Source organism: Camelus bactrianus, chromosome 35 (genome assembly GCF_048773025.1).
Source record: "Camelus bactrianus isolate YW-2024 breed Bactrian camel chromosome 35, ASM4877302v1, whole genome shotgun sequence".
Classification (NCBI taxonomy): domain Eukaryota; kingdom Metazoa; phylum Chordata; class Mammalia; order Artiodactyla; family Camelidae; genus Camelus; species Camelus bactrianus.
Window position 1 is genome coordinate 28,304,808 of NC_133573.1, and position 15,570 is coordinate 28,320,377.

Here is a 15,570-nt window from a genome sequence, read left to right on the forward strand (position 1 = left end):
ACATTTCAACAACAACAAAATTATATATTTTAGCATAATTAAAAAAAAATCTAAGTTCACAGATTCCTTTCTCCAGCACAGCCTCCCACATAAAGAGCACAATGGAAAGGCCTGGAAACTGCAAAGCTGCTCTGAGGCTTAATCAGAGGAAGGGACTTCTGAACCCGGAGGGTCAGGGCACACGGATGCGCGTGTCCCCAGAGTACGAGCTGGATGGTCAGCTTCTGGCCAAGCGCGTGGCAACTGCTCACCGGGGAAAAAATGATTTTGCAGCTGCATCTCACTTCACTACCAAAGGGGACTTGGGAGACGCACACCCCAGAAACATAGAAAAACCCTTTGTTTAGAGCATGACCACTCCTGTTTCCTCTTACTTTGAGCCTCTGGGGCCGCTGGACTGATTTCCACCATTTCAATAGCCCTTCCTGAGAGATGAACTCACTTCTGAGAAATGTTTGCAAGCAGTCTTGCCTGGAGGGAAGGCCCAACACCAGGCGTGAAGGCCTCACATTCCTTTACAGGATGCACACGTGTCTGGGGCAAAACCACAGTGTCCCCTGCAGAAGTGTCAGCCCTGCTTTTCTTTGTGGGTAACGTCTGACTCTGATGTATTTAAGCTGGAGAGAAACCAACCTACAACAGGAGAAGGTGACTTGTGGTGAAGTCTTCATAGAAACCATTTCTGTGTACGATCTCTTGCTAGCAAGTCACATTTAAGAATTAATCAAGTTAAGCGGCCAATGACCCTCCACTGAGCTGGGCAACTCCCCCTTGGCACGGGGAGAGGAGCAGGAAGACAGTTTTACCACCCCTCTTCTTCCCAGACTTGGGAATTCCAACTTCCATCCGTCTGCTGAGTCTCAGGGGCTTCTATCAACCCACAACCACTCTTACCCATCAGGGACCTCAAAAGCAAAAGAGACCAGCCTGCTACCTCCTCTCCCATCTGAAGGGGTGAGCCATCCTTTGCCCCAGGCAGCCCCATCACCAGCCAGCTGCCAAGCTACCCACAGAAACTGTTCCCGGTCCCCCGATTTCTCTCCTATGTCCCACAAAGACTGCTCTCTGCCTTGATAAAGCCAGTCCAGGTCATAGAATCTGCTTAAAGACTGCTCTGCACATCTGACTTCCCAGACAAAACCAACCACGTTCTCAGGGTCCAGTGACTACTCTGGGCCATTTGTCTCAGATGGCCACACTGGTGGAGGTCCCGCGTGGTCTTACCATGATGTTTGAGGCTACAACCGTGGGGTCATCGCACACAGACTCGATGAAAAACACCTGGGAGGGAGCGAGACAAAAATGTAAGGGAACAATCAATGTGGGGGCACAGAGGGCCAACTCTGGTGTCACTGTGATGTCATCACCACACTGGAGGAGGAAGGACCCCACTCATAAATCCCCAAATACAGAGGGAAGAACCAGCCGCTCAGTCCCGACCCTCACCCTCCTCAGCAGAGGGATGCGCTCCCCCCTTCCAGTCACAGCGGCCCCTAAGGCCCCCCGCCAGGAAGGCCCGGTCTGCAGGCAGCCACACGAGGGCAGCCGGGAGGGGGAGGCCCAAGCACGGAGCGCAGGCGCTCCCGACACCCAGGACCAGCCCGTGCCTGTGGCGCTTCCCTTGCTCCTGAGCCTCTGGCTCACCTTGAAAGCATTTTCTTTGGCAAAATGAAGGATCATATGTCTCCTCTCTCTAGTAGTATTGGTAGCATCGAAAACCTGGCAGGGAGAAAGAAGCCCCGTGAAGAGCAGCCAGCTTACCAGTATTTACCGAACCACCAGAGGTCAGGCCTGCCAGGTCCTGGGGCTCCAGGAGACACTGTGCCCTCCCCACCCACCCTCTCCATCCCCCCACTGCCTCTCAAACTCAGGGACCGAAGGGGAGCGATGGGACCAGTCCTCAGAGCAGACGAACAACAGCAACAAGCAGGGAGGACGCTGGAGGAAGGGGCACTGGCTCCCAGGGCTGCAGCTGCCTCGGAGGTCGGGGCCGGCCACACCAGAGGTGGTGCAGGGCACCAGCTGGCCGTGCCGCCCGCCCCGCCGCCCACCTTCCTCCTGGGCCCCTGTGCTGCCCTCGCCACCTGTTTCCTCGCCGCTCAGGCCAGAGGCACTGTCCCCACGTGAGGCCTCCCCTCAGGGCTCCGTCTGCGCTCCCACAATCCCCTCCATCCAGGGCCCCATCCCGCTATGGGAGGGATCAGAGACGGGGCTTATTCCCCAGACTTACTGCAATCTGGCCCCTTTCCTTCGTCAGGTAACTTTTGACGTCTCTCAGGGCAGCTAGTGCACACTGCCTGCAACACACGGAAGGAGAACCAGTGCATCAGAGCTGGTCCCTCCGAGAGGGAAGCCCACGCACCCCCACTAGCAGGGCGACTGACGATTCTACTGCTAAGCTGCTTGGGCTGGTGGCGCCATGAGGCCGGAGCCCCCCACACGCAGCTGCAGCCTCCGGAAGTGGTCTCGTGCCGGCTGCGTCGTGAAATCCCCCCAGGGAGCTTTCAAAACACAGATGCCCAGGTCCTGCCCACGGATCCCGCTGCACCCACTCAGGGGGGCCCGGCACCGGGGTCGTGCCAAGCTCCCAGATGATTCTAAATGCAGCCGTCACACTGGGGCTCCCTGGTCAGCTTGGGCTTAAACACAGTCCTTTTCAGATGTAAACATGACTTTCCAAGAAAACCATTTTGTTCATTCTTAATGAGACCTTGTTGGCCTGTATCGCATCAGCGGAATCAGACCACCTGGGAGCAGACGAAGGCTGTGTCTCAGAGGCCGGGAGGCTCTGCCGCTACCCGGCGGGGGTAGGCGGTGCGTGGCTGGCAGCCACACCGCAGGCCGGCTGCCCCCCTCTCTCTCACAAGCTGGCATTAAAGAGCAAAGCAAAAGAGCCCCAAGCCGTGCCAGGCCCAGCAGCCCGGCCCTTACTTTCGGACCCTCATGGCCTCCTCGTTGTCGGGGCGGAAGAAGTTGTAGGAGCTGAACTGCTTGACGGCCTCCCGGCGGTACTCCCCGACGTTGAACACTGCGTGCGAAAGAGAGGCCCCTGAGCGGGCGGCCGGCAAGGGGCCGCTCCCCGCCACGAGCGCGCTTTCCAGAAGAGGAAGCCAAGCCGGCACGGGACGCTGACTTGAACAAGATCCCGGCAAGACCTGGAAACCCGACGGTGGGCTCCACGTTCTGAAGGCAGCCTGGCTCCTCCAGACCCAGCATTGCTCAGCAACCCGCATCCAGGGTGGGTACTGGGTGCTGGGTACTGACTGGGTGCTCAGGGCACAAAGCACTGCGCTGGGCACAGGGTGGGGCGGGGGAGCGGTGCAGGAAATGTGAGAAATTAGTCCCCAGGCTCAAGACATCCCCCGTGTAGTTGGGAAGGTTCATAAAAACATAGTCAACAGTACAGAGCCCTTTTAATGGTCAGTGGGGGAATGTCACTGCTAAGGGCTTTGGGAATTTCAAAGAAAAGATCCACACAGACCGCAGAGGTCAGGGAAGGCTTCTTGGAGGAGGTGAGGGCTGAGCTGGGCAGGATTCAGGGCAGTGGGGAGGAGCTAGTGAGCAGAGGCCCCAGTACAAAGCAAGCTGTGCGTAGAGGGTGGTGGACGGCTCAGCCAGAAAGGAAGGCGGCCCCCCCCCACAGGGCCAGCCCCGCCCTCATGTGGTCCTGAAAGCCCAGTCCCCACAGCTGGAGAGGGAAGGGCCGTTTTGGGGGGGGGGATGGAGATGGAGGGAATGACAAGCAGGAGGGCAGCCTCAGCGATGTGACAGCCCTGGCCTGGCCTCGCCTCACCTTTCGTGGGGACACCAATCCAGTTGAGGTAGCGGGTCAGCTTCTTGGAAATGTAGGTCTTACCCCGGGCGGGCAGCCCCACCATGACGATCACCGTCGGGGAGTTGGTGAGCTTGGGCCCACAGGCTGGGGAGAGCAACACGGGAAGTGTCATGAATGAGGCGCCCAGCAGAGCCAACAACAGGCTGTAAAAATTTCCCACCTCAGCCCAGTGAGACTGGGCCCCTGGAGGCCAGAACCCTCAGGTCACACAGCTCCCTTTTGCTTCAAGGGTCGCGTGGCTACTCAGGCTGCACCACAAACCCCAGTTAGACGGGGGCTCTGTCTCCCTCTAAGCAAATGAGCGCGAGGGTGTGGGGGGGACACCCGGCCACTGACAGGCACAGGCTTGAAGGAGGCGCCTCGTCTTAAACTGGATGCCCCAACACGGCCCCATCCTGGGCCGGGTGACCAAACTGAGGTCACGTGTCCGAACACCCCACCATGCCCTACTAGGGTCTGCCTCCCAGAGCTGCAGGCTGGGGACACGAGGAAGCAACGCAACATCCAGGGACTGTTCCTCCTCTCCTGTCCCTAGACTATCAGCAACCTTCTCCATGCAGAGTGAGGAGAAGAAAGAAGGGCCACTGGGAGGCCAGGAGACACCTAGGAGCCACGAAAACCCTGGGCTGGGATCCCCCAGCTGCCAGTGGCCGGGAACAAACAAGTTCCTAGAAAACGCAGGCATTTCCCTGCCCAGCGTGGGCACCTGAGTCAGTCCAGGAAGAACCAACAGGCTTTCCTGAGTCCCCCAGGCAGCCTCCCCAAAAGCCAGTGGGGACAGAAGACACACCTGCTGTGTGCACTGTGGCAGCTGCAGGTGACACATGAGAAAGCAAAAGTGTCCTCGCTGGTGCCTGGAAACAATACTCCCTCCCCCAAGCCACCGGCTTTCCCCGGTCTCATCCGATGTCCTCACGGTGACACTGCTCCCAAGAGCATCCAGATGCGCACAGAGACACACACCACACACACGCGCACGCACTCTCAGCTGTGCACATGCATGGAATAGTTCTGTGGGACTCATGCCAAGGCAGCGGAGACAGAGGCTGGCTGATTTATCAAATGGGGCATTACTCTCTACCCACTCGTCATATATGCAAATCTCCTCCGGCAGAAGACACTTTGGGAGGGAAAAAAAAACCATAAAGACACAACAGAGTAAGTATCTTAAGCCAAAAATTCACATTGAAACTCAAACCCAAATAAAGCATTACTCCCTTAGCTGGCAAAGCAGAAGTCACTCCCCCTAGTCCTCTGGTTTCTTGCATGAGATTCAAAGAGCTACCAGGGGGTCTCCCAAAAGTGACTGCAGCTGGCCCTCTGCCCAGGCGCTCTGGGGTCCCCAGGAGAGCAGGGATACCACAAAACCTGTGGCTAAACCTTGGGTATTACTTTTTCATCCCTCCTCCTCCTTTTCTGGAGGGGGTGGGGTGGGGGGAGTAGGTAATTAGGTTTATTTATTTATTTGTTCTTATTTAACGGAAGTACTGGGGATTGAACCCATGACCTCGTGCATGCTAAGCACTCGCTCTACCACTGAGCTATACCCTCTCCCACCTCCTCCTTTTTTTTTAAACCCACAGCTCATCTCAAGTGCCTTCATGATCCTATAATCACCTGCTCCTGCCTCAGTTCTCCTCTGACCCTCAGTTTCTTCTTCTCGGCAGAACTTTTTAAACCCTCTCAACTCCCATACCTTCCTGCCTGGAGTTCTGCCTCTGCCTCTTCTTCCCTGACAGCACAGGGATCGGGGAAAGTAAGTAGGGAGTTTAACACAAAACTTCCCAAACAGCACTTGTGGATAGGGAGATACACAGATGTCAGAGGGGTCAGGAAGCAATTGTTTGAAGATCCTGGACAGAGGCTGCATTCGAGGGTTCCAATTCCAGCCCTGCTCCCCGACTGAGCTGCTATCCTCCCTGACTGATGTCACCCACTAACACAGCAGGCAGGACAGCTGTTCTCGCCCACCGTCCTGACTCCACAACTCAAGCTCAGAATATAAAACAAACCATTGGAAGAGACTTTGCTGTTGCTCCCGTACCTCCTGCAAGCTTTCTTGCACCCAGAGATGCTCCAAAATGTTAACCTCAAAAAGACGTCACTCACACTGTTTTCTACGAGCAGGTAAGCTCTTCTTCAACGACAAGTTTCGGGGGAACTCATGGAAGACAGACGGCCAAGCTGCAGATGTAGGTGGAGTCAGTGCCCAGAACAGCCCGATGGAAGTTTCATGGCTGCATGTCTACAGTAACCACGGCAACCTGCTCCCCCGCGGGCAAGGGCAAACCGAATGCTGCACAGAAAGCCCTGCTGTGACCCTGTGGTGATGCCACCAACTGGGAAGGGCTCTCTGGGAAACAGGTCCACGTGCAGCCCCAGAACACAATGGTGGGCACTTGACTGTGGTTCACTGGACACAAACCCTCTCCTGGGATCACACCAGGCCAGAGGGTCTGCTTAGTTCATGGTAAGAACCAGCGTCTAGGTGAGCTCGCCCCGGCGGGGTGGGCTGAGAGTCTGCGGGGTGGAGAGGACCCAGCTAAGCAAAAACCTCTTTCAAAAGCTCTTCTGTACCATGGGCTGGACGCCAGTCTCGTTCATTACTTCGCACGCACATTTTAACTCACGGCCTAGTGAATCTTTGTGCAGCAAACGGCCCTCCCAACCGCACTTGGTCTCTGCCAGCCAGTGAGGGACTGGGCAGTTTAGCAAATCAGTCAACAACACAATAGCATGGTGGCCCAGAGGGTCTAGAGCCAAGCAGAGTTCGAAGTCAGGCCCCGGCACTTCCTCGGGCCTTGGACGAGTGACTTGCTCTCTCAGGCTCTTTGAACTGCAGGGGTGCTTCACGCAGCTCTCGGGAGGATCAACCACAAGGGAAGAGCAGACGCTTCCCTCAGCAGCTTCCGTCAGTGTCGGTCATGACAGCTTCATCATCCCAGACACGCGGAAACCGACATGTCAGGAGGTCCCCCGTGCAAGCTGTATGGGGCACATCTGGGGCTCACGTAGGCCTTTCTCACCAGAAATCCTTTGCGCACTCGGTCCTCAACTGGTGCTTCTCAACCAGCGGCTAAACCTAACGAGCTTTTGAAAAACAGGATTCTGAGGCTCCACCTGCAGATTGTTTTCCCCCAGAATCTCCCCCAAACGATTTTAATGGGCAGACAGGGCCGAGAATCACTGCAATAAATTATAATGCCGCCCCAAAGATAAGATCAGGATTTCTCCAGAATATTCCCTGACCTTCCCTCTTTAAGTTGGAAAACCATCAAGGGGTCTAAGCCCTTTCTGGGATGAAACCCTTTCGACGAGGAGACAGTACGTAACCAGCTTTATAGATGAGAAACCTGGGTTGCGCGTGGAGGAAGGGAAAACACGTCCCAAATACACAGGGACGGGCACGCTGAACGCTCAGCTATGTGAGGGTGAACAGAAAGGCTCACCAGCTCTTTCTGGCCAATAATTTACTTCCTTGTTTATTTAGCTGATTCACCAACTCGGTAAGCCTCCCCGAGTTACTGTTTGCACTTGAAGGAAGCCGCAGGTTTTGTGAGAAGCAGTTACCATCGTGAGGGAGCAGCAACGGGGCACCCAACTGATGCTTCAGAGGCAGAAATACCACCAAACTAATCAATCTGGGGCTTCCGGTTGTTTTACTGTTCTTTGTACGTGAACAGCCGTGGTTCCCATGCCCTCTCTTAGTTGACAAGTCTCAGAGGAGTCTGCTGTAGACCTCCAACTAGGACATCACTTAGAAAGATGGTAACAGGTCCAGGAGGAAGAAAATCCGTCCAATGGTCCAAATGCCTTTAAAGACGGTGGGGGGTGGGAGGGGGAGAATCAGGAAGGATGCTAGGAAGAAATACCCTCCTTTCTCTTGGATGAGAGACAACCGTGACTATACAAACCAAGGGTAATACCACTATTTAAAATCAGGGCACGTAAGCAATAAATACCAGGGTGCAGGTATTTTTGTAAGAAAAAAATGTAACCCCAGAAGCACACTCAGGGCTTCCAGGAGTGGGCGGGGACCAGAGACTTAATCCATCAGCTTTAGCCAGCCCCCACGCCCCCCGCCCCCACCCCGCTCTGAATTGTTCCCACAGGGATTTTTCAGCTTATCTCCATCTGCGTGTGAGACGTGCAGACTGATAGGATCTAATGGATGGGTCTCAGGAGCCTGCGGGGAAGCGCAGCTACACACTTGTGTCTCAGAATCACGCGACTGAGCGAATGCCAGTCAATCTCAGGGCCCTCCTGCGGGATCTCCCAGTCCTCGCCCTGCCACGAACCCCAGGGGACTACTAAATGTGTGTGTGCATTTGCGCCCACGTAAGTGCAAATACAGGTATTTAGAGAACAAACCTCTATTTGACCCATTACAGTTTGCAAAGTGCTTGCTCCATAAATACCTTTTATTCAAAAGTCAAAAGGGGCGGGGCTTTGTCTGCATCCTCTAAATCTCCCTTGAGATTGAAGGCACTGCATTCCTCGCTGCCAATAGGTTTTACAGAAATACAACCAGACCGTGGTCAGCCTGTTTAGCAAGAGCATACCTGAAAGGGCTGGGGAGCATGACACAGACCTGCAAGGCTTCCAGCCCTTGGCCACCTTGCCAAGAAGCCCAGTTCTCCCTAAGGCTTCCGTGGCCGCCGGACCTGAGCGGTGGGACTGGTGGAGGAGCGGCCCCCGGTGTACCTTGCCAGGTCCCCATCACCAGGATGACGCAGGAGCAGCACCAGGCCAGCTCTCCCCACCTTCTGGGACAGGGCTGGGGACAGGGAGGTGATTCACACCTGGGCAAAGCCTGGGGAGAAGAGCTGTCACCGTGGCCTTGGTGACCATCCCCTGAGAAACGTGGCAGTGGGGAAGGCCAGCAGGCCATCTGGCGCCTGGGCAATGCTGATGCCTAGAAGCCACCTGGAGGTTTTGCACCTGCAATCCCGTGTTTACCTCTCAGGCAACCTGAGTTGACCTGGAGCTAAACACTCACCACTGTCTCGGACTGTCCACCTGATGGGCTCCTGGGTAGGTTCCCTGGAGGAGTGGTGTCTCCTTCAAACCACGGGAACCACCCTTTTAAGAGGTGGCTCTCTCCCTAGCTGGGGACAGAGCCCAAGGTAAACCTTCCCAAAGCACTAATGGGCGACGACATACAGACAGGGTGGGGAGGTGAACTGCCAGCAAATTCCAAGCTGTGGCGAGAGCGGTGTTGGGGGGGAGGGGACGCGCGCACACAGGGACGCGCACGTGGGAAACGCTGCCAACTGTGCAGTCACGGATCAACAGACCCTCCCAAAAACCCGCGGGGAGGCTTCGTTCCAGACAGCTCTCTCTGGTCGTCCCCCAGCAAGTGAACTAGAGCAGAGAGAGGAAAGGGGGTCAGGCAGATGGAGAGAGAAGACAGGGATATAAAGAGAAGTAGAGAGATTATATATAGGAACAAGGAGAGGGAAACAGGGGATGAAAATATATAGAAAGAAACATACAAAGGTGGAGTAAGATGGGGTGGAAATACGGAGCTAGAGAGAGGAGAGAGAAATATACAGGGGGGAAGAGGTGATGGAAAGAGAGGTAAAAAGGAGGTAGGGGGACAGAGAGGAGAGGAGATAGCGATGGACAGAGAAACGGGGTTGAGACCCGAGGAGACGCGGCGGGCGACCGGGAGAGTGGCCCGGGCCGGGGAAACGCCGGCGTCCCTTCCCAGGAGTCCCCGAAGCACAGGCTTTCTGCTGTGCCCTGCGCCTCCCGCCCCGGGCGCGCTCGCCGTTTCCGGGTCCCTCTGCGCTCCCGGAGCCAGCCGAGCGGAGCACCGCGGGGACCGCGGGCCGGGCCACAGCGCCCCCGACGCCGGCCAGGGGAGGCGCAGCGCCAGCACCGGCGTCCTGTCCGCGCCGTCCCCGCCCCTCCGCGAGGCTGCCGGGGAGGAGCGGGGGGCGCCCGGGCCGGGCCGCGGGGACGGCGTGGAGGGCGGTGCCCGGCCAGCCCGAGCGCGCCGGAGGAGGGGAGCCGGCACAAAAGCACCCCGCCAGCGCCCGCCACACAATGGCCTCGCTCTCCACGCGGCGCGCCCTCCCCTGCATTCCGGCCCCGCGCGCATCCGCACTCACATCTGGGCAGCGAGGGGCGGTGGTCGACCGGGATCCAGATCTTCTGCACCCGGCTCTGAGTCAGCTCCAAGGGCATCTTCCCAGCCGAGACTCGGCGGCCCTCCGCCCCACGTGAGGTATTCAGACTTGGGAAGGAGAGCGGCCTGTCGACCCCCGAAACAAAAGGGGGTGGGAGTGTGTGCGCGAGAGCGCGGCTTTTTGGAAACGTGCTTTGTGCTAAGTCACGAACGCTCGCCCGGGGCGTGAGGCTCCACAAGCGCTGCGAAAAGGTCGGGAGACTGGGGCTGCACCCGCAGCTCCCGCAGGGCCGAGCTCGTCCACTCGGGAAGCCCCGGGATGCTCCGAGCGCAGTGACAGCCGCGATCCCCGTGCGCCGGCTCAAATTCGCCGCGGTCCCCGCCCGCTCGCCTCCTCTTCGGATCTGCTGGGATGCCCAGCGCTCCGCCTGGGCTTTTAAGAATCGGGGCCGGCAGCGATGCACACGTCAGCCCGGGGCGGGGACGCATTCCTCGGGTTCCAGCCCCCTTTCACGTGGGAGGAGGGTGGCCAAGCCAGGAGGCAGCGTGCTGTCGCCCCCTGCAGGCCGGCGACAGCTAAACGCCCCGCTAACGCTGTCTACCAGCTGACACCCCAAACCAGCCCTGGCTTAAAGTCCTACTCCGCGAGTTTCCTTCTATCATTCCCTGAAGACGATCCACACAACCTTCCCAGAATAATCACTCAGCTGTGCTGAGAGGAAAGGGGTGGTGCCGTACAGTCCGATCCGTGGGGCCCCGCAGCTGAGTCACCTTGGATGCTGCTTTTAAAACACATCCCACTGACTCGGCCTCTCCGGGAGTGGGACCCCAATACTCTTCATTCTTAACACGCGCTCCCGGTCAGCTCTGGGTGAAGACCCGGACTTAGGTTGAAGGTTGGAGACAGGTTGCCGGGACTGGGTAACGGGTGTCTTTGCTACCCTAGAGGGAAGTCACAGGGAGGATGCTGAGAGCGCCTCTGGGGTCACTCCTTGCCAGAGGTACCCCCTGATAATACCTGAGTCTCACCCACAATGGCCCCTACCACCCGCAGGGAGGGAATTGCCCTGGTCCTTCGTCCTCACCCCGCCCACTTCCCTGAATACCTTAGAAACTCTGACTTGTGCTGAACATTGCTCCCCCAACACCTAGCCCCCAAGACCTAGAACCCCGGGTCCCGTAATGCTGGGCACGAGGAGGGGGCGGGAAAGACCCGGAGGCCGAACAGAAAGGGAATGCGGCAACTTGGTTTTCTCGGTCACCAGTTAAAATATTTTCGATATACCTTTATCTCTCCGAGTAGAAGAATAAATAAAACTGGACCCCATTCCGATCTGCAATTTATTACCTGCCTGCAAACCCCAGAATAACTATTGGGAGGCGGCACCTTGATTGTGCAAACCCCTTAAGACCGTGACTTATCCGGTACAGCCCCATTGCATCTCTTCCTCGCCAGTTTTTGGTATATGTGTCCCTTCTGCCTCCCCAGTCCTCGCAGCTTTGCATCAGCTCGCCACATGTGACAGTCGTCTAGTCAGGCCAGTGGCCGCCCCGTGAAGATCTGGGGTGCTCTGAGCGGGGACTGCCGCCGGCACAGGGCACTACGTGGCTGTGACTGCAGCACGCGATGCCTCAGCTCGCAGCGCGGCCCGGCCCTGGAGAGGTGCAGAGCTCGCGCCGGCGCTGCGCTGTGATTGGAAGGAGGCGGCGCTCGTTGAAACCCACACCGCCGCCGAACAGTCGGCGCTGAGGCCGCCACACGTCGCTCACGTACCGCATGGCTCGGCTGGGACGGCGCCCGCTCCCTGGCGGCGGGCAAGCTGCTCCCGCCCGCCCCGCCCCGCCCCTCCCCTCCCCTCCCCTCCCCGGCCTCCTCCTTACCCGCACCCCAGCCAGCCCAAGTGCCGGCGGCGCCCAGTGTCGCCCGCCAGGCAGGTACCCAGCACCCCCACCCCCGCGCCTCGACCCCCGCCTCGGGGCGCCCCGCCCTGCCCAGGCCGCTCCCATTCCAGCATCCCAGACCGCGCAGGGGCCCGGGGAGCCCAGCGTCGCCCACCGGGTGGGTACGCTTGACCCTCTCCCCCCGCGCCCCGCCCCCCACTCCGAATACCCCCTCCAGCCTGGGCATCCCCCCTTCTCGCACCCCAGCAGACCCAGGGGCGAGGAGCGCCCAGCATGGCTTGCCCAGCAGATACCCCGACACACCCCCCCCGTTCGACCCCCACTCCGGGCACCCCACCCAGCCTAGGCATTCTCCCTCCCACACCCTAGCCCGCACCCAGGCTGGCGTCGCCCACCAAATGGGTGCCCTTGACCCCCTCCCCCCACTCCCCACGCCCCGACCCTGCCCCGAGCACCCTCCACCCCCACCCCCACCTCCCTCCCCTGAGTCCCTGCTCTCCCTCCTGACAGCTTTGCTGACTGTCTGGTTTCGGAGCTCGGCGCTCGGGCAGCTGTTCAGAAACCCGAGTGCATTGCATTTGGACTTGTTTTTCTGCAGTGGGAGCAAATGCCAGAGATGACACCCTATAACGCCCTAGGGAGCGTCCCACTCCACTCTTGAAATAAGAGTGGGCTGATCCAAAGAGGAAAATAACAGCAAGCGAGCGCCTGCGCGGCCAGAAACGTCGCTGCCCCCTGCCCGCTGGGGTGCGGGAGTGGTGGCCGCACCCCTTCTTGCCTGCACATCCGTCTCGCGGGAAGACCCTGTCCCCGAGTGCCTGCTCTCCCACTGAGTCTGCATACGCTGAGGGGCAGGGCAAAGGGCCAGGTTGCATTCTTTCCCCCTCCAAGCTTGCAAACAACCGTGGGTTTCAGCTCAGGGTAGAGACATCCACACCGGTGAAGGCACATCTTCAGTCTCCTGATCTGGATAAGGTGTCTGAAGGCACAGGCAGCTGAGGTTCCACAGTACTTCCAGCTAAGCACTCGCACTCCAGGTGCAAACCTGGCACCTTCCCCTGCCTGTGTGTCAATAACGCCCCAGGGCCTTGGGCATCCAGTCCATCGCTGCAGGGCAGAGACTAAGTTCTCCCGCACCACATCCTGCACCTGATGGGGGCCAGCACACAGAAGTGTCCTGTAATCTCCCTCCCACTTCTGCTATCAAATCGCAAACAAACGGGGAATGAGTGGGGGACAAGGATGAATTCACACTTTAAAATAAAGGAGGGGGCAGCTAGGACAACACTCAGGTTTGGTACATTAGGGTAGCATCCTTAGGGAAAAGAAAATTGCTTCATTGCAAAACCGCTTACAAACAACTCAACTACATCTGAACTCCAGGAGTGTATTTTTCAGACATTACTGGTTTAGACATCCACTTCTTTCCGTAATTTTCCTAATGACCCATCTATATCCAACTATCTAGTACTTTCACCAGCTCCCCAGCCTGTGATCAGGAGCGCCATCCTGCAGAAAAGGCAGCAGAGAATGTGAAAACGCCTCTGATACGGTGGTATTTTTACAGACAGGACAGCTCCAAGGACTAGCGGGGAGATTCTATGACCCATGGTCCGAGGCATTATTAAGGCTAGAAGGAATCTTCCAGATAACCTACTCATCCTTTTAAATGGGTAAATGGAAGTTTAGAGAATATAGTTGAAGAACTAGGTCAAAGGTCAAGGAACACAGCCAGTTACACAAGCCTGGACTTGACACAGACGGCAGACAGTTCCCAGGGGACTTATGATGGCCACAGCCTAACTCCAGGGTGCTGAGTGGAGTCCTGATGGGGAGGGGGTGGAGAGACCACACTGTGACTCAGACCATCTTACCCAGAACAGCTGGACAGTTTGGCCGGAAAGAGCAGAGAAAGGCCTCCTGAGCAGAAGCGCCTGGCGGAGGTGCTGACTTACAGGGGAGAAGCTGGTAGCTAGGGCTGGACTCAGAAGGGATTGGGGAGATGGGCTTTCTCCATGACCTCTCTCTTCCCAGGTCCCTCTGTCAGCCAAGGTCCTCCAGCAGTCACCCCTGCTCCCTGATGCGGCTGTAATGACAGCCAAAAGCAACCCCATTTCCACGATCCCCGGCCAGCTCGCCAGACTGAACAGGGAAACTACGCTGGAACCCACCTCTTCCCCAGTGAGAGAAGGAGAGAGCGAACACGCCGTGGCAGGCTGAGAGCAATCAGAAGTTGCTAATTAGACACCAAGTGTCGTCATTTGCTCCTGTGAACAATCCTGTGTCTGAGAGAATGAAGTGAGACACCAAATAAAAGGCTGAAATAAACCCTTACCTCACCATCCTGTCCGAAGACAAGGGGAGAAGGCGACTTTTGTTTTTTGTTTTTTAAATAAAATGTTTGTCACTCCTACATGAATGGGAAGACAGGTATGGACGTCCACCTAATGCCACATCGGCCGATTGAAAACCCAATTCAAAACCTGCACCTGGAGGGGGTCAGTGGCTTTATTCCTGATCTCCAAAACATGGAAGCAGCCAAGATGTCCTTCAAGTAGGTGAAAGGCTAAATAAACTGAGGCACCTCCAGAGAGTGGTGTATTATTCTGTGCTACAAAGAAATGAGCCATCCAGCCATGAAAAGACATGGAGGAACACGAAGTACCTATTACTAAGTGGAAGAAGCCGGTCGGAAAAGGCTACAGACTGTATGATTCCAACTCTAGGATATTCTGGAAAAGATACAACTACAGTAAAAAGATGAATGGTTGCCAGGGGCTGGGGGGAAAGAGGGAGGAAGAAGTGGAACACAGAGGATTTTTAAGGCAGTGACACTACTCTGTATGACACCATCATGGTGGGCACACATCTTTAACCATTTGTCCAAACCCACTGACTATACAAGACCAAGAGGGAACCCCACGGCAAGCCGTGGACTTTGGGTGACGGTGATGTGTCCCTGTAGGTTCATCCTTAGTAAAAATGCACCACCTGGTGAGCGACGTTGATTACAGAGGGAGTGTGCCTGTGTGAGTCAGGGGTTTATGAGTCCTCCACTTTCCATTTTGCTGTGAACCTAAAATGGCTCGAGAAAATAGTCTGCTTGAAAACAAATCATCATTTTTCTTTACTTATCTCCAACTAAGGGGACTTAGCCACCTCCCGGGTGTAAGGGCAGCTACAGTGACCGCCGCCTGGCTCTGGGTGAACAGTCGCAACTCAAGTCCGGCTGACTCTCCACCAAGTCTGCATCGCCCTCTGCCCAGTCCGCCGCTGCTCCATGCCTGCAGGCCTTTCCCTTCCTTACTGCACAAACCCGACCTTGGAACCACGCTCTTAAAACCGCCCCTCGGTGTTTCACCTCCAGCTACAGCTTTGAGGGTATTTTATACTCCTTGTCAACCTCCTCACCGAATATATCAAGACATGTTATCTGTGTTTAAAGTATTATTTTATGACTTCAGAATACTTGTGCTTTTTTAAAAACCCAGTATTCTATAGTCAAGTTAACAGTCTTATACCAACTTCAATTCCTGGTTTTGTTATTTTACATCAGTCATATAAGATGTCTTCATTAGAGGAAGCTGGGTGAAGGGTTCACGGGACTCTGTGTACTGTTTCGTAACTTCTTGTATTTCAAAATAAAAGGTTTTTTTTTAAAACACCAAAATTTTAAAATTAATGATATCTCAGTTGGCTT

General features: G+C 56.4%; 1 protein-coding gene across 9 annotated transcripts in view; it reads right to left on the reverse strand.

The window, feature by feature from the left end:
• PFKFB3 (6-phosphofructo-2-kinase/fructose-2,6-biphosphatase 3) overlaps positions 1-15,570 on the reverse strand; it is a 273,821-nt gene that overhangs the window by 217,557 nt on the left and 40,694 nt on the right. For 5 of the 9 annotated variants that reach the window (XR_012504194.1, XM_074358156.1, XM_074358154.1 and 2 more), the window contains exons 2-6: positions 3,794-3,919; positions 2,932-3,028; positions 2,231-2,297; positions 1,645-1,719; positions 1,225-1,281 (exon numbers count right to left, since the gene is read on the reverse strand). Coding sequence is in view for 8 of the 9 variants with exons in the window: in XM_074358156.1 (XP_074214257.1) it covers positions 1,225-1,281; positions 1,645-1,719; positions 2,231-2,297; positions 2,932-3,028; positions 3,794-3,919 (422 nt within the window). In the remaining variant the exon portion in view is untranslated. Of the gene's footprint in view, positions 1-1,224; positions 1,282-1,644; positions 1,720-2,230; positions 2,298-2,931; positions 3,029-3,793; positions 3,920-9,951; positions 10,391-15,570 lie in introns of those variants that run through there. The other 4 variants (XM_074358160.1, XM_074358157.1, XM_074358158.1 and 1 more) reach the window with 2 other exon arrangements.